This window comes from Anomaloglossus baeobatrachus, chromosome 9 (genome assembly GCF_048569485.1).
Source record: "Anomaloglossus baeobatrachus isolate aAnoBae1 chromosome 9, aAnoBae1.hap1, whole genome shotgun sequence".
Lineage (NCBI taxonomy): Eukaryota > Metazoa > Chordata > Amphibia > Anura > Aromobatidae > Anomaloglossus > Anomaloglossus baeobatrachus.
The window spans coordinates 220,297,506-220,323,576 of record NC_134361.1 but is presented as its reverse complement, the minus strand read 5'-3'; the positions used below and the strand labels follow the sequence as shown (position 1 = coordinate 220,323,576).

General features: G+C 47.9%; 2 protein-coding genes across 5 annotated transcripts; one reads left to right on the top strand and one right to left on the bottom strand.

Annotated features, from left to right (window-relative positions):
- Positions 1–7,022: 7,022 nt before the first annotated feature.
- Positions 7,023–18,433, bottom strand: PORCN (porcupine O-acyltransferase). 3 transcript variants are annotated; one of them, XM_075324570.1, is made up of 15 exons: positions 18,337–18,433; positions 17,280–17,455; positions 13,427–13,619; positions 13,303–13,346; positions 13,048–13,229; positions 12,742–12,872; positions 11,756–11,773; positions 10,680–10,694; positions 10,462–10,587; positions 10,286–10,386; positions 10,088–10,164; positions 8,405–8,468; positions 8,098–8,183; positions 7,875–7,985; positions 7,023–7,406 (listed from the first exon to the last, which is right to left on the bottom strand). In XM_075324570.1, exons 2-15 carry the CDS (start codon positions 17,413–17,415, stop codon positions 7,305–7,307), a joined length of 1,386 nt encoding a protein of 461 aa, XP_075180685.1. In that variant the 5' UTR covers positions 17,416–17,455; positions 18,337–18,433; the 3' UTR covers positions 7,023–7,304. The 3 variants fall into 3 exon arrangements, with proteins under 3 accessions (XP_075180685.1, XP_075180686.1, XP_075180687.1); XM_075324571.1 differs by lacking the exon at positions 11,756–11,773; XM_075324572.1 differs by lacking the exons at positions 10,680–10,694; positions 11,756–11,773.
- Positions 18,434–19,593: 1,160 nt separating this feature from the next.
- Positions 19,594–25,814, top strand: EBP (EBP cholestenol delta-isomerase). Of its 2 annotated transcripts, none has more exons than XM_075322976.1 (5): positions 19,594–19,668; positions 24,413–24,728; positions 24,887–24,923; positions 25,077–25,207; positions 25,342–25,814. In XM_075322976.1, the coding sequence occupies exons 2-5, from the start codon at positions 24,428–24,430 to the stop codon at positions 25,563–25,565; spliced, it is 693 nt and encodes a 230-aa protein (XP_075179091.1). In that variant the 5' UTR covers positions 19,594–19,668; positions 24,413–24,427; the 3' UTR covers positions 25,566–25,814. The 2 variants fall into 2 exon arrangements, with proteins under 2 accessions (XP_075179091.1, XP_075179092.1); XM_075322977.1 differs by having other exon boundaries at positions 19,643–19,730.
- The last annotated feature ends 257 nt before the right edge of the window (positions 25,815–26,071 follow it).

The window sequence follows — 26,071 nt, the reverse complement described above, 5'->3', positions numbered from 1 at the left end:
ACAATGCCGAGCCGTACATCACCAAGCACAATGCTGAGCCGTACATCACAAAGCACAATGCCGAGCCGTACATCACCAAGCACAATGCCGAGCCGTACATCACCAAGCGCAATGCCCAGCCATACATTGCCAAGCACAATGCTGAGCCGTACATCACCAAGCACAATGCTGAGCCGTACATCACCAAGCACAATGCTGAGCCGTACATCACAAAGCACAATGCCGAGCCGTACATCACCAAGCACAATGCCGGGCCGTACATCACCAAGCACAATGCCGAGCCATACATCACCAAGCACAATGCTGAGCCGTACATCACCAAGCACAATGCTGAGCCGTACATCACCAAGCACAATGCTGAGCCGTACATCACCAAGCACAATGCAGAGCCGTACATCACCAAGCACAATGCCGAGCCGTACATCACCAAGCACAATGCCGAACCATATATCACCAAGCACAATGCCGAGCCATACATTACCAAGCACAATGCTGAGCCATACATCACCAAGCACAATGCCGAGCCGTACATCACCAAGCACAATGCTGAGCCGTACATCACCAAGCACAATGCCGAGCCGTACATCACCAAGCACAATGCTGAGCCGTACATCACCAAGCACAATGCTGAGCCGTACATCACCAAGCACAATGCCGAGCCGTACATCACCAAGCACAATGCCGAGCCGCACATCACCAAGCACAATGCTGAGCCGTACATCACCAAGCACAATGCCGAGCCGTACATCACCAAGCACAATGCCGAGCCGTACATCACCAAACACAATGCCGAGCCATACATCACCAAGCACAATGCCGAGCCGTACATCACCAAGCACAATGCTGAGCCGTACATCACCAAGCACAATGCTGAGCCATACATCACCAAGCACAATGCCGAGCCGTACATCACCAAGCACAATGCTGAGCCGTACATCACCAAGCACAATGCCGAGCCGTACATCACCAAGCACAATGCCGAGCCGTACATCACCAAGCACAATACTGAGCCGTACATCACCAATCACAATGTCGAGCCGTACGTCACCGAGTATCGGTTGGAGCGGTGTAAAGCCGCCACTACTGGACTCTGGTGGTTCAGTGATAGAATTATCAATTATCAAGCGCGTCCCTCTGATAACACAAAAGTATTGGAGCGCAGAATGGGAAGTGTTGTCATAAGGACACATGAGCAGAAATAACTAAAGACACTGGTGAAAAGCAGAAGCCGGGGAGATCTCTGTGTCTATGGCTGTATATTGGATGCTTTAAAGTGCAGACATTTTTTATTTTTATTTTTTCCCAAAACAGGATCCGAGTCTGTAGGGTTCGGTGGAAGCTGCAGCAATAATCCCTTGGGGGGGGGGGATATCGGCCTCTTTTTGTTTTAATCATTGAAAAGATTTGTTTGAATTTTTTTTTATTTAATTCCTCTTTTTTTGTATTAATCATTGAAAAGATGTTATTAAAAATGGCCAAAAAATCTGTAATATTGGAGCAGATCGGTGCCATGATTTGTTATAGAAATGATCCCTACCAGCGGTGAGTGCTGTATTTGGCACCGCAGGGGTTAAGGGAGAGGGTGCCGGTGGGTGCGGGGGCCGGTCCCCCTGTGCCTGGGTCAGCACATCTCTCCCTGAATATGCAGAATCTCTGCCCAGTTCTGGAATCTGCCCCTTCTCTCGGGCACTGTGGGGTATTCAGGGAATAAATGTGGGTGGTGCCAGGACCTGCGTGTTCAGTGCACAGAGACCCTCACACTCCATCGTACAAGCCCGGCCACTGGGGCAAGATGCCAGAGGGAAAAGGTACGTGGTGCGCTATAGCTGAGCACGGGCTCCTAAGGGGAGCGAATCCGGATCACCCAATATAGGGGACCCTGGTATAGAGAGACGCGTCCACACAGGGGACCCCTGCACTGATAGCTCCCCTGCATTAATAGGACCCCTTCACTCTTAGGACCCCTGGACTATTAGGTCCCTTGTACTGTTAAGACTCTTGTACTGATAGGACCCTTGTACTATTAGGACCCCTGCACTGATAGGACTCCTGGATTGTTAGGACATCTGTACTGCTAGGACCCCTGTACTACTAAGACCCCTGCACTTATAGGACTTGTGGACTGATAGGACCCATCCACTGATAGGTCCCCTGTACTGCTAGGACCCCTGTACTGTTAGGACCCCTGGACTATTAGGTCCCTTGCACTGATAGGACCCCTGTACTATTAGGACCCATCCACTGATAGGACCCCTGGATTTTTAGGACACCTGCATTGCTAGGACCCCTGCACTGTTAGGACCCCTGCACTGTTAGGACCCCTGGGCTGTTAGGACCCCTGTACTGTTAGGACCCCTGCACTGATAGGACTCCTCAACTTTTAGGACCTCTGTACTATTAGGACTCCTGTGATTCCTAGATTGATAGGACTCATCCACTGATAGGACCCGTGTACTGTTAGGACCCCTGGGCTGTTGGGATCCCTGCAGTGATAGGACCCCTGTACTGTTAGGACCCCATGTACTATTAGGACTCCTGGACTGTTAGGACTCCTGGACTGATAGGACCCATCCACTGTTAGGACCCCTGCACCGTTAGGACACCATCATTGTTAGGACCCATGGGATGTTCGGACCCCTGCACTGATAGGACCCTGTACTGTTAGGACCCCTGCACTGATTGGACTCCTGTACTGTTAGGATTCCTAGACTGATAGGACCCGTCCACTGATAAGACCCCTGTACTGTTACGTCCCCTGGATTGTTAGGACCCCTGCACTGTTAGGACCCCTGTACTGTTAGGACCCCTGGGCTATTGGGACCCCTGGGCTGTTGGCATCCCTGTACTGTTGGGACCCCTGCGTTGATAGGACCCCTTTACTGTTAGGACCCCTATACTGATAGGACTCCTGGACTGTTAGGATTCCTAGACTTATATGACCCGTCTACTGATAGGACCCCTGCACTGTTAGGACCCCTACACTGTTAGGACCCCTATACTGTTACAGCAATGCATAGAGAAAGGGTGGAGTGGGATGAGGCCGAATCAGTATTATCACCCCGGGTGTTGGTCCCTATGTGGATAACGTCAGTAGTGGGCGCCTCCTTAAGGAATAAGTCATGGGGATTTCAGGGGTGTGTAGACTTTCTGGTGGTGAATTGGGGGTCACACGTTTGCATCCACTTCTGTAATTCGGATTAATTCTTCTGTTTTCACCCGCAGGAGACAAGACCGATAGAACTCTGTACAAGGTAATTTGTCAGTTCTATTCACAGCAATGTTCCCGGGGGTCCTTCTGAAGGGAGGGGGCTATAAACAAATCTGAAAACGGGGCAGATGGGAAAATATATTGCCTGTAACGCCGAATCCAGATTTCTCCCTCTTGTGCCTTTCCCATATATCGATATTTTCTATATAAACTTCACCCATTGACTTGATAATGGAGCCTGAAACCAGATTTCACGATGCAAATTCTGTAGCCCTGAGGAGGCTGGTGTACTTACTGTGATAATACACGTCAGGATGGCCGTACAGTATAATCCTGATATTAATACGCGCTCTCTATGAATCCGGCTGGAACTCATTTAATATAAAAGGTTCATGATAGATTATATTCCCGGCTTCACAAGGAGAGCGGAAAAAAAATAAGATGTGAGCAGTGAGGATCTTATCATGCATCTTGTCCTCCAGTCTTTTCTTCTGACGGTCTCGATCTTTATTCCCTCCTCAGAATCTCCCAGAACATCGGCACCGGGTGCAGGAGAAAAAAACACATGTTAAGAAGCAAAGAGGTAACAAAGTAAAAAAATTTCACAAATAGTGAAAATGTGGAAGAAACGTGAATTGTCATCAATATACAGGAGGTGGGGATACTGGAAGGGTAACAAGTGGAAGAGCTGTAATCATTATACTGGAGGGGTAACAAGTGGAGGAGCTGTAATCATTATACTGGAGGGGCAACAAGTCATAAACATTATACTGGATGGGGTAACAAGTGGAGGAGCTGTAGTCATTATACTGGATGGGGTAACAAGTGGAGGAGCTGTAGTCATTATACTGGATGGGGTAACAAGTGGAGGAGCTTTAGTCATTATACTGGATGGGGTAACAAGTGGAGGAGCTGTAGTCATTATACTGGAAGGGCAACAAGTGGAGGAGTTGTAGTCATTATACTGGAGGGGCTACAAGTGGAGGAGCTGTAGTCATTATACTGGAGGGGTAACAAGTGGAGAAGCTGTAGTCATTATAGTGGAGGGGTAACAAGTGGAGGAGCTGTAGTCATTATACTGGAGGGGCAACAAGTGGAAGAGCTGTAATCATTATACTGGAGGGGCAACAAGTGGAGGAGCTGTAGTCATTATAGTGGAGGGGCAGAAAGTGGAAGAGCTGTAATCATTATACTGGAGGGGCCACAAGTGTGGGAGGAGCTGTAATCATTATATTGGAGGAGTCACAAGTGTGGGAAGAGCTGTGATCATTATACTGGAGGGGCAACAAGTGAAGGAGCTGTAATCATTATACTGCAGGGGCAACAAGTAGAAGAGCTGTAATCATTATACTGGAGGGGCAACAAGTGTGGGAGGAGCTGTAATCATTATACTGGAGGGGCAACAAGTGGAGGAGCTGTAATCATTATACTGGAGGGGCAACAAGTGGAGGAGCTGTAGTAATTATACTGGAGGAGCAACTAGTAGATGAGTTGTAATCATTATACTGGAAGGGCAACAACTGGAGGAGCTGTAGTCATTATACTGGAAGGGTAACAAGAGGAAGAGCTGTAATCATTATACTGGAGGGGCCACAAGTGTGGGAGGAGCTGTAATCATTATACTGGAGGGGTAACAAGTGGAGGAGCTGTAGTCATACTGGAGGGGCAACAATTGGAGGAGCTGTAGTCATTATACTGGAAGGGTAACAAGAGGAGGAGCTGTAGTCATTATACTGGAGAGGCAACAAGTGAAGGCGCTGTAGTCATTATACTGGAGGGGCAACAAGTGGAGGAGCTGTAATCATTATACTGGAGGGGCAACAAGTCTGGGAGGAGCTGTAATCATTATACTGGAGGAGCAACTAGTGGATGAGCTGTAATCATTATACTGGAGGGGCAACAAGTGGAGGAGCTGTAGTTATTATACTGGAGGGGTAACAAGTGGAGGAGCTGTAATCATTATACTGGAGGGACAACAAGTGGAGGAGCTGTAGTCATTATACCGGAGGGACCACAAGTGTGGGAGGAGCTGTAATAGTTATAGTGCAGGGGTAACAAGTGGAAGCGCTATAGTCATTATACTGGAGGGGCAAGAATTGTAGGAGGAGCTGTAAGCATTATACAGGAGGAGCCACAAGTGTGGGAGGAGCTTTAATAATACTGGAGGGGCAAAAAGTGTGGGAGGAGCTGTAGTTATACTGGAGGGGCAGGGATTGTGGGAGGAGCTATAGTTATACTGGAGGGGCCACAAGTGTGGGAGGAGCTGTACTCATTATACTGGATTATACTGGAGGAGTAACAAGTGGAGGACCTGTAATCAATATACTAGAGTGTCCACAAGTTTAGGTGGAGGTGTAATCATACTGGAGGGGTAACAAGTGGAGGAGCTGTAGTAATTATACTGGAGGGGCCACAAGTGGAGGAGCTATAATCAATATACTGGAGGGGCCACAAGTGTGGCAGGGGCTTTAATCATTATACTGGAGGGGTAACAAGTGGAGGAGCTGTAGTAATTATACTGGAGGGGTAACAAGTGGACAAGTGGAGGAGCTGTAGTAATTATACTGGAGGGACGACAAGTGGAGGAGCTATAATCATTATATTGGAGGGGTAACAAGTGAAGGAGCTGTAGTTATTCTACTGGAGGGGTAACAAGTGGAGGAGCTGTAATCATTATACTGGAGGGGCAACTAGTGGAGGAGCTGTAATCAATATACTGGAGAGATAAGTCATAGATATTATACGGGAGGGATAACAAGAGGAGGAGTTGTAATCATTATACTGGAGGGGTAACAAGTGGAGGAGCTGTAGTCAATGTACTTATAAAGTCAGATTTAAAAAGCGGTTCAGAAACAATAGGAGGCGCAGACGGTGGCCCCACATCCCAGTGGTTCTGCTGCTGCTGCCGTACAGGTGGATTCTGCCATGTTTTCTCTCTGTATATAATACCCAGCGCACAGCAGTGTTTCACTTCTGCCTGTATTATAAACAGGGGGATGATTTTAACTTCAGAACAATGATTATTTCCACCATTCCCAATAAGCAATGCCTCCTCCCCTCCCTGCGCCATGATGTCTGCACAGGTCACTGAGCATGCTCACAACTCTCTCCCATCAGATGAATGTACATTTCTAGACCAAAATTTACTTGTAGTTATTCTCTTTAAAGGACAGAGATGCTGGTAATGGATATTACGTCATTACCATTATGACCATCTAATGCGCGAGGCTGCACTACTGCTGACAGCATAGCTCGTGGCGCTGTTCCTCAGATCTTGCGCGGTTCTGGATTTTGCTATCCATCTTCTTGTGCCCCCTTTAGTAACATCTGACCTTCTTCCTGCCCCCTTATCTCCCCCCAAGGACAGCCGCCGAGAGCGAAGCGGTAATTTCCAGTCCTTTGTGCGAATGGCACTGGAGACGCTGCTGGGTTCCTGTCGCAGAAAACGCGGGATCCACCACACCTCCACCGAGCACGCGCAGACCAGCAAAACGCTAATGTCCTGGCACCGCCACAGTCTTCCCGTCAGACCCTTTCTTCTGGTGCGAGCCGACCGCGGGGTCCGAGTGTGAGAGCGGTAACGGATGTGCGGCCGTGACGTCCACCTGCCGGACCCTACAGTGTGTGAATGAGTACCTGGCAGTGAGCGCAGGATCGTGGGCCTATGACCCCTCCAGCCCGGAGGCAGCGGGGAGGGCACGTACATGTAGTGGAGGTTTTTTGTCCATTCGTGATGGTGTGTGGCTTCTGGAATAATAAACGTGCTGGAATGGTGTCCGTGTCACTAAACTTTATGGATCATACATAAAACACAATCCTTACAAAACAACTTTATTAGAGTCCGGGCCTCGACCTTCCAAGACGCCCCCTAGAGGATATATAAAGGGTAAGTGGCAGAGGCGGCTACTCCGAACAATGTCCTCCATCTGGTAGCATCTCAGCCGTACCGCGACTGCGGGCAGGATGCCCATAGACATCCATCATGTACCAGCTGTAAACGCTTCTGGTTTCGTCTGCGCAGAAAACACCGTCGGGCACAGTTTGGTCACCGTGGCCGGTGGCGGCAGATGGCACCGAGTCCTCCAGATGTCTGACGTCAGCCAATCAAACGATACATAACCCAGCAGCCAAACGTCAGCCAGTGGCCGGCCCAGCTCAGCTCCGACCACTTGTTCACAGTATGAGCCATCCCGTAGCCCTAGACAATAAGAGGATCGTCAGCAAGTTACATCAGTCTAATTAGTCTAAGAACATTTAATTTAATTACAAATTTTGCACCGTTTGCCTTTTTTTTTTAGGCATCTGCAGAATGAGGTAACTGAGAAACCCTCAGCGAGCTCGCCAATAATCTAACCGCAAATTCGTAACACTCTGTCTCGTTTTGCGCTCTCAACTGATTCATGACCACATTAAAGATGTAAAATCTTCAATTAAACCAAATTGGAAAAAAATTTATATAAAATCCTCAAATACATGCAAATAAACAAAAGGCGGCATACAATGTACACAGAGCAGGGTTATAGTGTTGGCCACGTCGTTTGCCCAGGGCTGACGTGGCCAAGAAACAAATGAGAATTGTCCGTAATTTCACAGAATTTAAAAAGAAACAGTGACACTTAGAGGACAAGTTATCAGGAAGATTTTTATTTTTAATGGTTTATGTTACCTCTTCTTCGCTGGTCTCCTCGGAGTCGGTATCAAATAAGGAGCCCAGGTACGTCAGCTGAAATATAGCCATGATCCCGAATAGCGCGTTAATCAGGAACACACGGAGGCCCTGGTGGGAAGGGGGACACGAGAAGGGGTGACAATGTGATCACATACAAAGGAAGGGAGCGCAGTGAAAAGCGCGTTGGGATCCATTGGTGCTCGGATCCGGAGCCGCTTACCTTTTTGTTCCGGTGGCTGCAGGATGAGGAGCATTTCTTGGACAGTATACAGGCGCTGAAGACGTCTGCAAGTCTCCTCCGGAGCACTGATATACAAGAGAGGGGCAGAGGCAAGTTAGGGGGGGTATAAAAGGAACAAAATAACTGGACGGATGACAAGGAGACATCCTCCGGAGCAGCAATCAATGCATATCCTCCCATACTAAGAGCTGGGCCACGTCTTAAGACGAGCCAGAAGTAGACACCACATTACTGAGAACCACAGAAGGTGACAATGCCGCGTCTTATATATGGCCGGAAGACCCACCGTGTTCAACGTAAGTGATGAAACCCAGAGATAGAAGCACGGCCGCCAGGTGGAAGCTGAGACCCTGGGAGGACACAAAGAAGCACGGGATTAAAAGGGTTAACCACCTTTTTTTTTTATTGAAATGCCAGACTTTGTGGCTAAAAAAATAATTTTGGTAATTGGGTTTCATTAAACATTTTGCACCGTTTGCCTTCTATAAACATTTGCTGTAGAATGTCTGTAGAATGAGTTAACGGAGGGTCTGTCAGCGAGCGCAATTTAGTTTGTCATTTGTATCTGTGTTTTCTTAACTGCTCTTAAAGTATGAATGTAGAAGGAAACAAAGACTGCGTATGAGCCGAACGGTGCAATACTTTCAATGACGTCCAATTGCAAAACATGATTAGGCCTCAAATCCATGCACTTAAGGGGAAAAAAAAAATTCTATTACACACACACACACACACACACTAAACAAAAATATAAAAGCAACACTTGTTTTTTCCCCTATTTTTCATGAGCTGAACTAAAAGGCCTTTTTCTCTCAAATATTCTTCACAAATGTCTCTAAATCTGTATTAGTGATCGCTTCTCCTTTGTGGAGATAATCCATCCACTTCACAGGTGCGGCATATCAAGATGCTGATTAGACAGCATGATTTTTGCACAGGTGCGCCTTAGGCTGGTGAGCATGGTTATTGCACAGGTGCGCCTTAGGCTGGCCAGCATTATTATTGCACAGGTGCACCTTAGGCTGACCAGCATTATTATTGCACAGGTGCGCCTTAGGCTAGCCAGCATGATTTTTGCACAGGTGCATCTTAGGCTGGCCAGCATGAGTATCACACAGGTGCGCCTTAGGCTGGCCAGCATGAGTATCACACAGGTGCGCCTTAGGCTGGCCAGCATGAGTATCACACAGGTGCACCTTAGGCTGGCCAGCATGAGTATCACACAGGTGCACCTTAGGCTGGCCAGCATGAGTATCACACAGGTGCGCCTTAGGCTGGCCAGCATGAGTATCACACAGGTGCGCCTTAGGCTGGCCAGCATGAGTATCACACAGGTGCGCCTTAGGCTGGCCAGCATGAGTATCACACAGGTGCGCCTTAGGCTGGCCAGCATGAGTATCACACGGGTGCACCTTAGGCTGGCCAGCATGATTATCACACGGGTGCACCTTAGGCTGGCCAGCATGATTATTGCACGTGTAACCACAGCAGCCCAAGACCTCCACATCCAGCATCCTCACCTCCAAGATCGTCTGAGACCGGCCACCTGCTGCAACAATCGGTGCAAAACCAAAGAATTTCTGCACAAACTGTCAGAAATTATCTCAGGGAAGCTCACCTGCTGCTTGTTGTCCTCATCGGGGTCTCCACCTGACGGCAGTTCATCCTCATAACTGATTTGAGATGTCAGCCTAAGGCGCACCTGTGTAATAATTCTGCTGTCTAATCAGCAGCTTGATATAACACACCTGTGAGGTGGGGGGGATTATCTCCATAAAGGAGAAGTGTCACTAACACAGAGATAGACAAATGTTTGACCAATATTTGAGAGAAAAAAGGCTTATTAGTTCAGCTCATGAAAAATGAGACCAAAAACAAAAATATACACACACACACACACACACACACACACACACACGCTATACTTGAAAGTGGACAATCCCTTTAAATCTGGTATAACCACACTCACATGCAGTAACGCGCTGGCGGCGTAGGTTACGATGATGGCGTGAAATGTGCCGAGCTTCAGCGCGTTCTTGAACACATCTGGGGAGAGGAGTTGGGGAGGTTAGTGCAGGGGCGCGGGTCTTATTATATCAGGGTGTGGGACGCTGTCATATATAAGACGTCTGGAAGACGAGACGCGGAGCAGAAGGAGCGTCCTTACATGTGTGCAGCCATCGGGACATGGGCAGGTTCCAGCTGGTGACCACATCCACCATGGAGCGAGGAACTTCTACATTCAGTGGACGAGAAACCGAGAGATCCCTGAAGAGAAACAGACGGTTACACCATGATGGCCGGGGGAGGAGGAGGACGGATCGTGGCCAGGCGGCCGCTCACCAGTGAATGTGATCCTTCTCCTCCGTGAAGCCAGCGCCGGACAGGACGGCCGTCACCTCAGACAAGAAGCCCACAAAGTAATTGCTGAAATGGAAGGACGATGTGTTCTCGTAGGCCCGAAGCCACCTGTAGAGTAGTGAGGAAAACATCAGCTCACAGCAAAGGGATGGGGGCACCGGGGGAGGCGTAGACAAAGACAAGCCCAAAATGTTACTCACCGCACAACAAGCCCCCTGCCGCAGAGAGGAGAGAAGAAGACAAGGAGAATGACTGGGGGTGAAAGAAGATGTCAGGGGCGGGGGGGGGAATTCTGGGGCACAAGATGGCGGCTCAGAACACGTTACAGTAATCACCACCCGAGACTCTACATGAAGGGGATGGCCCAGTAAGACAAAACCAGTACAATGAGGATGTGCGAATCTCACAGAATGTCCCCGGGGCCTTGGTTCCTCTACTATCCGACCTCTATGGTACACGTGTCCCATAGGTGAGGACGAGACCGGTGCACGCGTCCCATAGATGAGGGCGGGACCGGTGCGCGCGTCCCATAGATAAGGGCGGAACCGGTGCGCGCGTCCCATAGATGAGGGCGGAACCGGTGCGCGCGTCCCATAGATGAGGACGGGACCGGTGCGCGCGTCCCATAGATGAGGATGAAACTAGTGCACATGTCAAATAGATGAGGACGGGACTGGTGCACATGTCCCATTGATGAGGACGGGACTGGTGCACACGTCCCATAGATGAGGACGGGACTGGTGCACATGTCCCATTGATGAGGACGGGACTGGTGCACGCGTCCCATTGATGAGGACGGGACTGGTGCACGCGTCCCATAGATGAGGACGGTACTGGTGCACATGTCCCATAGATGAGGACGGGACTGGTGCACATGTCCCATAGATGAGGACGGTACTGGTGCACATGTCCCATTGATGAGGACAGTACTGGTGCATGTACCCCATTGATGAGGTCACCACTTTCCCTTTGCACCAGTTCCTATAAGTCTGTGCCATGAGTGAAGCATGGAGGGAGGACGGGAGGACGGGAGGAGGGGAGGACGGGAGGAGGGGAGGACGGGAGGACGGGAGGACGGGAGGAGGGGAGGAGGGGAGGAGGGGAGGAGGGGAGGAGGGGTGGACGGGAGGAGGGGTGGACGGGAGGAGGGGTGGACGGGAGGACGGGAGGAGGGGAGGAGGGGAGGACGGGAGGAGGGGAGGAGGGGAGGAGGGGAGGAGGGGAGGAGGGGTGGACGGGAGGAGGGGAGGAGGGGTGGACGGGAGGAGGGGAGTACCTGGCTTTACGTTTCTTACTGGAGAATCCGTGAAAACATAAAAGGAAAAAGGAGAATAAAGAGAGGTGCTAAGAAATACACCAAGGAGGAATAGCGAATAGCCCCCATTACAGGAGGGGTGAGACCCCTAAAGCCATCATTATAAGTGGGGTCCGGGTCACACCCTCAGGAGGGAGGCGGATTCTGGGGCTCCCCCTCCTGCATCCGGTCCCCACCACCACTGCCTGGAAGAACATTCTGATGCGGGGTCACTGGAGACGTGTATGAGTCGGGGGTCTCAGCAGTGCCGCCATATGGTTGCAGGAAATAAGCACACCTGTCACATCCGGCTGCTCCCTGCAGAGCATTGTCACCTGTGGCCCCCGGCTCTGAACCTGATAAAAAGGAATCTGCAATTTTCTAAATCCAAATTCTTTACATCCAGAGCAGCGCTCTCCCCCTGACTGACACAGCGGCGCGGCTGGTTACAGTGTCAGTGTGCTCTCATGTAACCAGCCGTGTATCCGGCGCTCTCCCTCTGACCGGCTGACTTAGCAGCGCGGCTTGTTACAGTGTCAGTGTGCTCTCATGTTACCAGCCAAGTATCCGGCGCTCTCCTCCTGATCGGCTAACACAGTGGCTGGTTACAGTGTCAGTGTGCTCTCTTGTAACCAGCTGTATATTCGGCGCTCTCCTCCTGACCTAGCAGCGCGGCTCGTTACAGTGTCTGTGTGCTGTCTTGTAAGTAGCCGCGTATCCAGCGCTCTCCCTCTGACCGGCTGACCTAGTGGCGCGGCTGGTCACAGTGTCAGTGTGCTCTCATGTAACCAGCCATGTATCCGGCGCTCTCCCCCTGATCTAGTGGCGCGGCTGGTCACAGTGTCAGTGTGCCGTCTTGTAACCAGCCGCGTATCCGCGTCAGCAGAGTAATGAGGACGCGGGTTGAGTCTTTGGTGTAAACAGGACAATAAACCCCGGAATATTGGGTCAGCGATGGCGTTACTCACTTCCTCAGCAGCCGGTCTCCGTAGATGGGGATGAAGTAAGGGAAGAGGTACGGGGAGATGCAGGTGGACACCAGGAGGCAGAAGACGCAGAGGAGCAGACTGCGGCACACCCGCCGGAACCAGCCGAACGTCTGCGGAAGAGGAGACACCAGACCCACATTTATCACTGGAGAACCGATCAGACATGTTGCCATCCAGCATGCTCGATCCCGCCTGATTATAGGTGGCCGCCTTTACATGACACCAAATCATCCGTCGTCCCACCCCTCGCCCTGGACAGACCCCCGCTCCCGCCTTTATTCTCACCATTTTCCGTCCATTGACCGCATCCAAGTAACTGGTAAAACTTATCCAAGGGCCGAAGATGACGGTGCCCACGAAGTACACGTATCCCATGAACTCCACCGGGGACGGAATGGAGCGGACGATGCCGCGATCCACATCGAAGCCCAGAGACACGGCTTTCATGGCCACGATCATCTGTGCACCTACCGGCGAGAGAAGAGGAGTCAGAGGGGCAACGGTCAACCCCAAGGGTAAGCACCGGGGCGGAGGACCAACCTCGCATCTTGTGCCAGCTGACGGTGTCCACCATGTGCATCTCCCTGGAAGGAGGAGACAAAGGCGTCAGTAAGTGGCGGGAGCCGCGCGCAGCACCGGGCGGGGGGCAGAGGGCGGTGCTCACCCCATCAGCAGATATATGAGGATGGTGACGGACAGCAGGACCCCGCGGTGCTGAGAATGGCGGCACAAGAAGAGGACCAGGTAACACAGCAGGCTCAGGAGGACCACCCAGATCATCTGCAGCTGGAAGAAGTGGTGGAGGCAGAAGAAGCCCCCCGCAATGGTCAACAGGTGCTTCATATGGGAGGGGAGACCTGCGGAGAGCAACGGGGGAGGCGTATCAATGTGTCAGCGCAGGTACCACGCACAGGAGTCCGGGCAGTCTGCTACAGTGTGTCAGCGCAGGTACCACGCACAGGAGTCCGGGCAGTCTGCTACAGTGTGTCAGCGCAGGTACCATGCACAGGAGTCCGGGCAGTCTGCTACAATGTGTCAGTGCAGGAACCATGCACAGGAGTCCGGGCAGTCTGTTACAGTGTATCAGCGCAGGAACCACGCACAGGAGTCCGGGCAGTCTGTTACAATGTGTCAGCGCAGGAACCATACACAGGAGTCCGGGCAGTCTGCTACAGTGTGTCAGCGCAGGAACCATGCACAGGAGTCCGGGCAGTCTGTTACAATGTGTCAGCGCAGGAACCATACACAGGAGTCCGGGCAGTCTGCTACAGTGTGTCAGCGCAGGAACCATGCACAGGAGTCCGGGCAGTCTGTTACAATGTGTCAGCACAGGAACCACGCACAGGAGTCCGGGCAGTCTGTTACAGTGTGTCAGCGCAGGTACCATGCACTGGAGTGCGGGCAGTCTGCTACAATGTGTCAGCGCAGGAACCATGCACAGGAGTCCGGGCAGTCTGTTACAATGTGTCAGCACAGGAACCATGCACTGGAGTGCGGGCAGTCTGCTACAATGTGTCAGCGCAGGTACCATGCACAGGAGTCCGGGCAGTCTGTTACAATGTGTCAGCACAGGAACCACGCACAGGAGTCCGGGCAGTCTGTTACAATGTATCAGCGCAGGAACCACGCACAGGAGGCCGGGCAGTCTGCTACAATGTATCAGCGCAGGAACCATGCACAGTAGTCCGGGCAGTCTGTTACAATGTATCAACGCAGGTATCATGCACAGGAGTCCGGGCAGTCTGCTACAATGTATCAGCGCAGGAACCACGCACAGGAGACCGGGCAGTCTGCTACAATGTATCAGCGCAGGAACCATGCACAGGAGTCCGGGCAGTCTGTTGCAATGTATCAGCGCAGGAACCATGCACAGGAGTCCGGGAAGTCTGTTACAATGTGTCAGCGCAGGTACCATGCACAGGAGTCTGGGCAGTCTGTTACAATGTATCAGCGCAGGAACCATACACAGGAGGCCGGGCAGTCTGTTACAATGTATCAGCGCAGGAACCATGCACTGGAGTCTGGGCAGTCTGTTACAATGTATCAGCGCAGGAACCACGCACAGGAGTCCGGGCAGTCTGCTACAATGTATCAGCGCAGGAACCATGCACTGGAGTCTGGGCAGTCTGTTACAATGTATCAGCGCAGGAACCATACACAGGAGTCCGGGCAGTCTGCTACAATGTGTCAGCGCAGGTACCATGCACAGGAGTCTGGGCAGTCTGTTACAATGTATCAGCGCAGGAACCATACACAGGAGGCCGGGCAGTCTGCTACAATGTATCAGCGCAGGAACCACGCACAGGAGTCCGGGCAGTCTGTTATAACGTGTCAGCGCAGGTATCATGCACAGGAGTCCGGGCAGTCTGTTACAATGTATCAGCGCAGGAACCACGCACAGGAGTCCGGCCAGTCTGTTACAATGTATCAACGCAGGTATCATGCACAGGAGTCCAGGCAGTCTGTTACAATGTATCAGCAAAGGTACCATACACAGGAGTGCGGGCAGTCTGCTACAATGTGTCAGCGCAGGTACCATGCACAGGAGTCTGGGCAGTCTGTTACAATGTATCAGCGCAGGAACCATACACAGGAGGCCGGGCAGTCTGCTACAATGTATCAGCGCAGGAACCACGCACAGGAGTCCGGGCAGTCTGTTATAACGTGTCAGCGCAGGTATCATGCACAGGAGTCCGGGCAGTCTGTTACAATGTATCAGCGCAGGAACCACGCACAGGAGTCCGGCCAGTCTGTTACAATGTATCAACGCAGGTATCATGCACAGGAGTCCAGGCAGTCTGTTACAATGTATCAGCAAAGGTACCATGCACAGGAGTGCGGGCAGTCTGTTACAATGTGTCAGTGCAGGAACCACGCACAGGAGTCCGGGCAGTCTGTTACAATGTATCAGCGCAGGAACCACACACAGGAGTCCGGGCAGTCTGTTACAATGTATCAGCGCAGGAACCATGCACAGGAGTCCGGGCAGTCTGCTACAATGTGTCAGCGCAGGAACCATGCACAGGAGTCCGGGCAGTCTGTTACAATGCATCAGCGCAGGAACCATACACAGGAGGCCGGGCAGTCTGCTACAATGTATCAGCGCAGGAACCACGCACAGGAGTCCGGGCAGTCTGTTACAATGTATCAGCGCAGGAACCACGCACAGGAGTCCGGGCAGTCTGTTACAATGTATCAGCGCAGGAACCATACACAGGAGGCCGGGCAGTCTGCTACAATGTATCAGCGCAGGAACCACGCACAGGAGTCAGGGCAGTCTGTTATAATGTGTCAGCGCAGGAACCACGCACAGGAGTCCGGGCAGTCTGTTACAATGTATCAGCACAGGTACCACACACAGGAGTCCGGGCAGTCTGTTACAATGTATCAGCGCAGGAACCACACACAGGAGTCCGGGCAGTCTGTTACAATGTATCAGCACAGGAACCACACACAGGAGTCCGGGCAGTCTGTTACAATGTATCAGCGCAGGAACCATGCACAGGAGTCCGGGCAGTCTGCTACAATGTATCAGCGCAGGAACCATGCACAGGAGTCTGGGCAGTCTGCTACAATGTGTCAGCGCAGGAACCACGCACAGGAGGCTGAGCAGTCTGTTACAATGTATCAATGCAGGTATCATGCACAGGAGTCCGGGCAGTCTGTTACAATGTATCAGCGCAGGAACCACGCACAAGAGTCCGGGCAGTCTGCTACAGTGTGTCAGCGCAGGAACCATGCACAGGAGTCCGGGCAGTCTGCTACAATGTATCAGCGCAGGAACCACGCACAGGAGGCCGGGCAGTCTGTTACAATGTATCAGCACAGGTACCATGCACTGGAGTGCGGGCAGTCTGTTACAATGTATCAGCGCAGGAACCACGCACAGGAGTCCGGGCAGTCTGTTACAATGTATCAGCGCAGGTACCGTGCACAGGAGTCCGGGCAGTCTGTTACAATGTATCAGCGCAGGTACCGTGCACAGGAGTCCGGGCAGTCTGTTACAATGTATCAGCGCAGGTACCATGCACAGGAGTCCGGGCAGTCTCTTGCAATGTATCAGCGCAGGTAACGTGCACTGGAGTGCGGGCAGTCTGTTACAATGTATCAGCGCAGGTAGCGTGCACTGGAGTGCGGGCAGTCTGTTACAATGTATCAGCGCAGGTAGCGTGCACTGGAGTGCGGGCAGTCTGTTACAATGTATCAGCGCAGGTAGCGTGCACTGGAGTGCGGGCAGTCTGTTACAATGTATTAGTGCATGCTTTATGTACTGGAGTCCCGGCAGTCTGTTACAATGTATTAGTGCATGCTTTATGTACTGGAGTCCCGGCAGTTTAGCTCGCGGAGGATTTTTCAGCCTCTTTAACTATGTGATCAGCTGTGATCGTCCACATACATGGCTGCAGTGTAGATCATGGCCATACATTTCAGTGTGGGAGTTTTCGGTGCTGCGTGCACTTGTCCCCCAGGTCTGTAATGTCACCTCGTCCTGTTTGTGCCCCAGAACGTGATCTTACCGAACCTCCACAGCACCCGGCAGCCGAGACACATCAGGAGCAGCACCCAGATCTGCTCCAGGCCCTGCAGAGCGGTGGGGAGGATGCAGCCATGAAGGAGCTGCTCATAGAATTCTCTGCGGCTGAAGGCGGCCATTATTGGTCCAGGGAATCTGGGGGTTCAGTGGTCCCAACCTCTAGAGACAAAGGGAAAATACCATCAGCTTCCTAGATAAATGTATAGAGACAAGGGCCAGGATAGAGGCAAGGGCCAGGAGAACATAGAGACAAGGGCCAGGATAGAGGCAAGGGCCAGGAGAACATAGAGACAAGGGCCAGGATAGAGGCAAGGGCCAGGATAGAGGCAAGGGCCAGGATAGAGGCAAGGGCCAGGATAGAGGCAAGGGCCAGGATAGAGGCAAGGGCCAGGATAGAGGCAAGGGCCAGGATAGAGGCAAGGGCCAGGATAGAGGCAAGGGCCAGGATAGAGGCAAGGGCCAGGATAGAGACAAGGGCCAGGATAGAGACAAGGGCCAGGATAGAGACAAGGGCCAGGGCAACACAGAGACAAGGGCCAGGATAGAGGCAAGGGCCAGGAGAACACAGAGAAAAGGGACAAGATAGATACAAAGGCCAGGACAACGGACTCAAGAGACAATAGACAGGACAAAATAGAGACAAGGGACAGGACAAACACAGAGAAAAGGGAAAAGCTAGAGACAAGGGCCATGACAACACTACATAGAGACAAGGGCCAGGACAACAGACACAAGAGACAGGATAGAGACAAGGGACAGGACAACACATCATAGAGACAAGGGCCAGGACAGAGACAAGGGCCAGGACAGAGACAAGGGACAGGACAGAGACAAGGGACAGGACAGAGACAAGGGCCAGGACAGAGACAAGGGCCAGGACAGAGACAAGGGCCAGGACAGAGACAAGGGCCAGGACAGAGACAAGGGACAGGACAGAGACAAGGGCCAGGACAGAGACAAGGGACAGGACAGAGACAAGGGACAGGAGAACATGGAGACAAGGACAGGACACCATGGCACAGGGAGGACAGGCACCTCACCACCAGCTGCAGCCGCCTCTATGCCATCTCTGCTGCCATTCTCTCCTCTCAGAGGGGATGCTCTTATCACTAGTGCTTAAAATGAACCAATAGGAGCTAAGCATAAGGAAACACCACCAATCACAACTCAGAGCTGCAGCCTGCACCCCAATCAAACAACAGAGACAACCAACCAATGACACAACAGGATATGAGAAGCCAGCCCAATCACATGCAGAGAGACGAATGCGTGTCACAGACCAAAGCAGCAACAGCTAACCAATCATAGGAAAGCATCCGAACGCTAGGCCAATCAGAAACCAAGAAGACGGGAAACTTTCCACGCCACCAATCTGCTGAAGCACTGACTTGATTGGCAGAACTATTGGCCAATAAGAGTTAGAAAGGGGCGGGATTAAGGGCGAAATTTACATTTAATTATAAAATGACATTTTCTATAGTTGTGATTTTTGTATTATAATCTGAGGTGATCTGACGAATAATAACGCAGCTTTTATATGTTCTTACTGCCATCTACTGGCAGAAATAAATTGCTACATACGACAACATAACTCTCTACTACCATCTAGTGCTAAAATTAAGTTACTACATACTGAGCAAATATTTTTGCTGCCACCTTGTGTTAAAATTATGTAATTACAGGCATCCATGCTTATATATAGCTCTCTACTACCACCATGTGGCAGAATTAAATTGTTGCATGTAGAGCACTTTGCTGCCACCTTGTGTTATAAATAGGTATTTACATTCATCGATTCTTCGGTAATACAGAATATAAATCTCTACTACCACCTAGTGGCAGCACTAAATTACTACAAGTGCTGCAGTCATTTACTGCCACCTAGTGGTAAAAGTGGGTTATTGCATTCTTCTTTTCAAACACCTTTTTACATATAACACACACAGACCTATACTGCCACCTGCTGGCAAACTATCATTACTACACATAGTGTACGTGTGTTACGATGCAGCGCAGGGAAATATGTAGCGGAGCTGAATCAATGCAATAACTGTAAGAGTCTGGGGCCAATCAAGTACGAGGGGGCGGTTCCTTTTTATAGGTGTCAGCCAATAGACTTCGATAGAACGAGGGTCTGCCGAGGTTCATAGACCACATAGGCACCGCCCGCTCCATTTTTTACCCAATCACAGTTCGCCTTTTCTAATAAGGAAGCGGTGCCGACAATGTGTGCTTGTAATATAGGATCCTGATTGGCTGAATTGTGACAATGTCGCGCAATGATTGGGGGGGAGCGTCAGAGGGCGGGGCCATACTGGCGTTGTCTGGATGTATGAGATGAGTGGGACCTGAAGGTGCGGGACAGAGCGAAGGTGAGGATCGGGAGTGCAGGTGTTATCTGCGCCTCTATCTCTACATATGTGTATATCTGCAGGTACCTGGCACATTCCTCTATATCTGTATAGACACCTGGTGCATATATGTACTGTATATAACGCGCTATATATAATGTACAGTATATAACGCTCTGTATATAATGCGGTGTATATATTGTACAGTATATAACGCTCTGTATATAGTGTGCTGTATGTAACGATCTGTATATAACGCGCTATATATAATGTACAGTATATAACGCTCTGTATATAGTGTGCTGTATGTAACGATCTGTATATAACGCGCTGTATACAATGTACAGTATATAACGCTCTGTATATAGTGTGCTGTATGTAACGATCTGTATATAATGCGCTGTATATATTGTGCAGTATATAACGCTCTGTATATAGTGTGCTGTATGTAACGATCTGTATATAACGCGCTGTATACAATGTACAGTATATAACGCTCTGTATATAGTGTGCTGTATGTAACGATCTGTATATAACGCGCTATATATAATGTACAGTATATAACGCTCTGTATATAGTGTGCTGTATGTAACGATCTGTATATAACGCGCTGTATACAATGTACAGTATATAACGCTCTGTATATAGTGTGCTGTATGTAACGATCTGTATATAACGCGCTATATATAATGTACAGTATATAACGCTCTGTATATAGTGTGCTGTATGTAACGATCTGTATATAACGCGCTGTATACAATGTACAGTATATAACGCTCTGTATATAGTGTGCTGTATGTAACGATCTGTATATAATGCGCTGTATATATTGTGCAGTATATAACGCTCTGTATATAGTGTGCTGTATGTAACGATCTGTATATAACGCGCTGTATATATTGTGCAGTATATAACGCTCTGTATATATTGTGCTGTATGTAACGATCTGTATATAATGCGCTGTATACAATGTACAGTATATAACGCTCTGTATATAGTGTGCTGTATGTAACGATCTGTATATAATGCGCTGTATATATTGTGCAGTATATAACGCTCTGTATATAGTGTGCTGTATGTAACGATCTGTATATAACGCGCTATATATAATGTGCAGTATATAACGCTCTGTATATAGTGTGCTGTATGTAACGATCTGTATATAACGCGCTGTATATATTGTGCAGTATATAACGCTCTGTATATATTGTGCTGTATGTAACGATCTGTATATAATGCGCTGTATACAATGTACAGTATATAACGCTCTGTATATAGTGTGCTGTATGTAACGATCTGTATATAATGCGCTGTATGTATTGTACAGTATATAACGCTCTGTATATAGTGTGCTGTATGTAACGATCTGTATATAATGTGCTGTATATATTGTACAGTATATAACGCTCTGTATATAGTGTGCTGTATGTAACGATCTGTATATAACGCGCTGTATATATTGTACAGTATATAACGCTCTGTATATAGTGTGCTGTATGTAACGATCTGTATATAACGCGCTATATATAATGTACAGTATATAACGCTCTGTATATAGTGTGCTGTATGTAACGATCTGTATATAATGCGCTGTATATATTGTGCAGTATATAACGCTCTGTATATAGTGTGCTGTATGTAACGATCTGTATATAACGCGCTGTATATATTGTGCAGTATATAACGCTCTGTATATATTGTGCTGTATGTAACGATCTGTATATAATGCGCTGTATACAATGTACAGTATATAACGCTCTGTATATAGTGTGCTGTATGTAACGATCTGTATATAATGCGCTGTATATATTGTGCAGTATATAACGCTCTGTATATAGTGTGCTGTATGTAACGATCTGTATATAACGCGCTGTATATATTGTGCAGTATATAACGCTCTGTATATATTGTGCTGTATGTAACGATCTGTATATAATGCGCTGTATACAATGTGCAGTATATAACGCTCTGTATATAGTGTGCTGTATGTAACGATCTGTATATAATGCGCTGTATGTATTGTGCAGTATATAACGCTCTGTATATAGTGTGCTGTATGTAACGATCTGTATATAACGCGCTATATATAATGTGCAGTATATAACGCTCTGTTTATAACTTGTATATAAAGATGTGCTGTATATATTGTGCATTATATAAGGTTCTGTATATAGTGTGCTGTATGTAACGATCTGTATATAATGCGCTGTGTATAGTGTGCTGTATAATGCTCTGTATATAAAGCTGGGTATATAATGCTCTATATATAACATGTATATATAGATGTGCTGTATATATTGTGCAGTCTATAACACTGTATATAGTGTGCTGTATATAACGCGCTATATATATTGTGCAGTGTATAACGCTCTGTATATAATGCGCTGTATATATTGTGCAGTATATAACGCTCTGTATATAGTGTGCTGTATGTAATGCGCTGTATATAATGCGCTGTATATATTGTGCAGTGTATAACGCTCTGTATATAGTGTGCTGTATATAATGCGCTGTATATATTGTGCAGTATATAACGCGCTGTTTATAACTTGTATATATAGATTGTGCATTATATAACGCTCTGTATATAGTGTGGTGTATATAATACGCTTTACATATTGTGCAGTATATAATGCCCTGTATATAAAGCTGTGTATATAATGCTCTATATATAATGCGTATATATAGATATGCTGTATATATTATGCAGTGTATAACACTGTATATAGTGTGTTGTATATAATGTGTGTATAGTTGTGCTGTATATATTGTGCAGTATATAACGCTCTGTATATAATGCGCTGTATATATTGTGCAGTATATAACGCTTTGTATATATAGATGTGCTGTATATATTGTGCAGTATATAACGCTTTGTATATATAGATGTGCTGTATATATTGTGCTGTATATAACGCTTTGTATATATAGATGCGCTGTATATATTGTGCTGTATATAATGCTCTGTATATATGTTGCTGTATATAATGTGGTGTATATAACGCTTTGTATATATTGTGCTGTATATATTGTGCTGTATATAACGCTCTGTATATATAGATATGCTGTATATAATGTGCTGTATATAACGCTCTGTATATAATGTGCTGTATATAACACTCTGTATATATAGATGTGCTGTATATATTGTGCAGTATATAACGCTTTGTATATATAGATGTGCTGTATATATTGTGCAGTATATAACGCTTTGTATATATAGATGTGCTGTATATATTGTGCAGTATATAACGCTTTGTATATATAGATGTGCTGTATATAATGTGCTGTATATATTGTGCTGTATATATTGTGCTGTATATAATGCTCTGTATATATAGATATGCTGTATATAATGTGCTGTATATAACGCTCTGTATATAATGTGCTGTATATAACACTCTGTATATATAGATGTGCTGTATATATTGTGCAGTATATAATGCTCTGTATATATGTTGCTGTATATAATGTGGTGTATATAACGCTTTGTATATATTGTGCTGTATATATTGTGCTGTATATAACGCTCTGTATATATAGATATGCTGTATATAATGTGCTGTATATAACGCTCTGTATATAATGTGCTGTATATAACACTCTGTATATATAGATGTGCTGTATATATTGTGCAGTATATAACGCTTTGTATATATAGATGTGCTGTATATATTGTGCAGTATATAACGCTTTGTATATATAGATGTGCTGTATATATTGTGCAGTATATAACGCTTTGTATATATAGATGTGCTGTATATAATGTGCTGTATATATTGTGCTGTATATATTGTGCTGTATATAATGCTCTGTATATATAGATATGCTGTATATAATGTGCTGTATATAACGCTCTGTATATAATGTGCTGTATATAACACTCTGTATATATAGATGTGCTGTATATATTGTGCAGTATATAATGCTCTGTATATATGTTGCTGTATATAATGTGGTGTATATAACGCTTTGTATATATTGTGCTGTATATATTGTGCTGTATATAACGCTCTGTATATATAGATATGCTGTATATAATGTGCTGTATATAACGCTCTGTATATAATGTGCTGTATATAACACTCTGTATATATAGATGTGCTGTATATATTGTGCAGTATATAACGCTTTGTATATATAGATGTGCTGTATATATTGTGCAGTATATAACGCTTTGTATATATAGATGTGCTGTATATATTGTGCAGTATATAACGCTTTGTATATATAGATGTGCTGTATATAATGTGCTGTATATATTGTGCTGTATATATTGTGCTGTATATAATGCTCTGTATATATAGATATGCTGTATATAATGTGCTGTATATAACGCTCTGTATATAATGTGCTGTATATAACACTCTGTATATATAGATGTGCTGTATATATTGTGCAGTATATAACGCTTTGTATGTATATATATATATATATATAATATAATATATATATATATATATATATATATATATATTTGTGCTGTATATAATGTGTTTGCTCATTTTGATCCATCTCGAGCTGTGCACAGTGTGCTAATCAGTGTGAGGCCGATGTCTCCGGATGCTGCGATGCAGTCACCGCGCTCTGTAGTGACCGGGCATTATCTCATCACCGCTTCCTCCACGCGTTTCGCACTTCGTTTTCTCCATTTCTCCATTTTTATTTATTTTATTTGACATTTTAAGCATTTCTTTGCTGTATCTTTTAGATAAAATCTTTGTGCTGTGTCCCGGGATCTGACGATCTCCTTCCTCCCCCGCAGGTGTAACCCCACAATATGGCTCCAGACGCAGGATCTCCCGTCCCTCACCCTTTCTGGCCCCGGGATCTCCACATCGATGGTTACCGTCCTAATGACCGGCCAATGTCGGAGATCTTGACCTTCTTGTTCTCGGTGTCGGGGGTCCTGCTGGCCGTGACTTGGTTCCTCACCGGCCGGGTGACGGGAATGAGCGCTCCGCGACGCCTGGCTGTCTGCTGGTTCATGGTCTGTGGTTTCATCCATGGCGTCATTGAAGGATGGTTCGCCTTCTTCTACCCAGTGATCCCCAAGGACCAGGCGTTCCTGTCACAACTGTGTAAGAATGGGGTGGAGGTCTATCTGTTCCTGGGAAAGCTGGGGCAAAGTGTGGGGCAAAATCCCCCAGAATCTAGGACATGTCTGCCCTTACAGTCGGTACGGTCTGCGGCTCCGTCACCATTGTCTATTTCTTGTCTCCATTTTCTTTCTCCTCAGGGAAAGAATACGGGAAAGGTGACAGTCGCTACATGATGTGAGTATCCACCGACCCGATATCTCGCTGATGAGTAAATATGGCCGGGAGTGTAAGGAGGAGCTAATAGAGGGGTGTTGTGAGCAGGAGACCCCCAAAGTGATGTCCATGTGTGGCCCTCCGAGCAGATTGTCAGATTGTCTGTTCTTCCAGAGGTGATAACTTCACAGTCTGCATGGAAACTATCACCGCGGTGGCCTGGGGACCCCTGAGCGTCTGGACGGTGATCGCCTTCCTGAGGAACAAGCCCTATCGCTTTGTGCTGCAGCTGATTGTGTCACTTGGTAAGAAGCGGCCGACATCTAACCCCAGAGACATATGTGATATATAATGAGCGGGTCCGAGCCGCCTCCATCCTCAGCAGCTTCTGTGGTCGCACCCGGCAGCCATCGCCTGACCCTTCTCTCCGTCTCCACAGGCCAGCTCTATGGGGACGTCCTCTACTTCTACACGGAGTATCGGGACGGCTTCACGCACAGCGAGATGTGGCACCCCATCTACTTCTGGTTCTACTTTGTCTTCATGAACGCGCTGTGGATCATCATTCCCTCCGCCCTCATTGTGGACTCGTGGATCAACCTGAGCAAATCGCAATCCACGGCCGACAGGAGCAGACCCTCGGGGAAGACCAAGAGGGGCTGAGATGTGGAGAATGGGGGAACGACGCGGAGATAACATGAGGCCTGGTCCAGACTCCGGCCCTCGTCCTGTACAGTCTGTGGCATCAGTCACTGTTTTCTTACAGTCCAGACTTTTATATGCATTTTTTGTTTATTCATCATTCACACTGTAGATATGGAAGCTCCGGAGATTTGTCATTTTTATTTTAATTTTTTACAACAGCAAATGTTTTATTGTGAACGCCATATTACAGGTTACATCAAGATTTAATCTACTCCAAGAGTCACATTCTTTATCCTGTGCTGATCCCGAGTTACCTCCTGGATTATACTTCAGAGCTGCACTCACTATTCTGCTGGTGCAGTCACTGTGTACATACATTACATTACTGATCCTGAGTGACCTCCTGTATTATACTCCAGAGCTGCACTCACTATTCTGCTGGTGCAGTCACTATGTACATACATTACTGATCCTGAGTTACCTCCTGGATTATACTTCAGAGCTGCACTCACTATTCTGCTGAT

Excerpts from the sequence above, each read along its gene's own strand:
- PORCN (XM_075324570.1), bottom strand. The coding sequence starts at position 17,415 with ATGGCCGCCTTCAGCCGCAGAGAATTCTATGAGCAGCTCCTTCATGGC. Across the intron at positions 13,230-13,302 it reads CAGCTGGCACAAGATGCGAG|GTGCACAGATGATCGTGGCC; the intron begins GTTGGTCCTCCG and ends TCTCGCCGGTAG. Across the intron at positions 7,407-7,874 it reads AGGAGACCAGCGAAGAAGAG|GGCTACGGGATGGCTCATAC; the intron begins GTAACATAAACC and ends CTTATTGTCTAG.
- EBP (XM_075322976.1), top strand. The coding sequence starts at position 24,428 with ATGGCTCCAGACGCAGGATCTCCCGTCCCTCACCCTTTCTGGCCCCGG. Across the intron at positions 24,729-24,886 it reads GGCGTTCCTGTCACAACTGT|GGAAAGAATACGGGAAAGGT; the intron begins GTAAGAATGGGG and ends CTTTCTCCTCAG. Across the intron at positions 25,208-25,341 it reads GCAGCTGATTGTGTCACTTG|GCCAGCTCTATGGGGACGTC; the intron begins GTAAGAAGCGGC and ends CCGTCTCCACAG.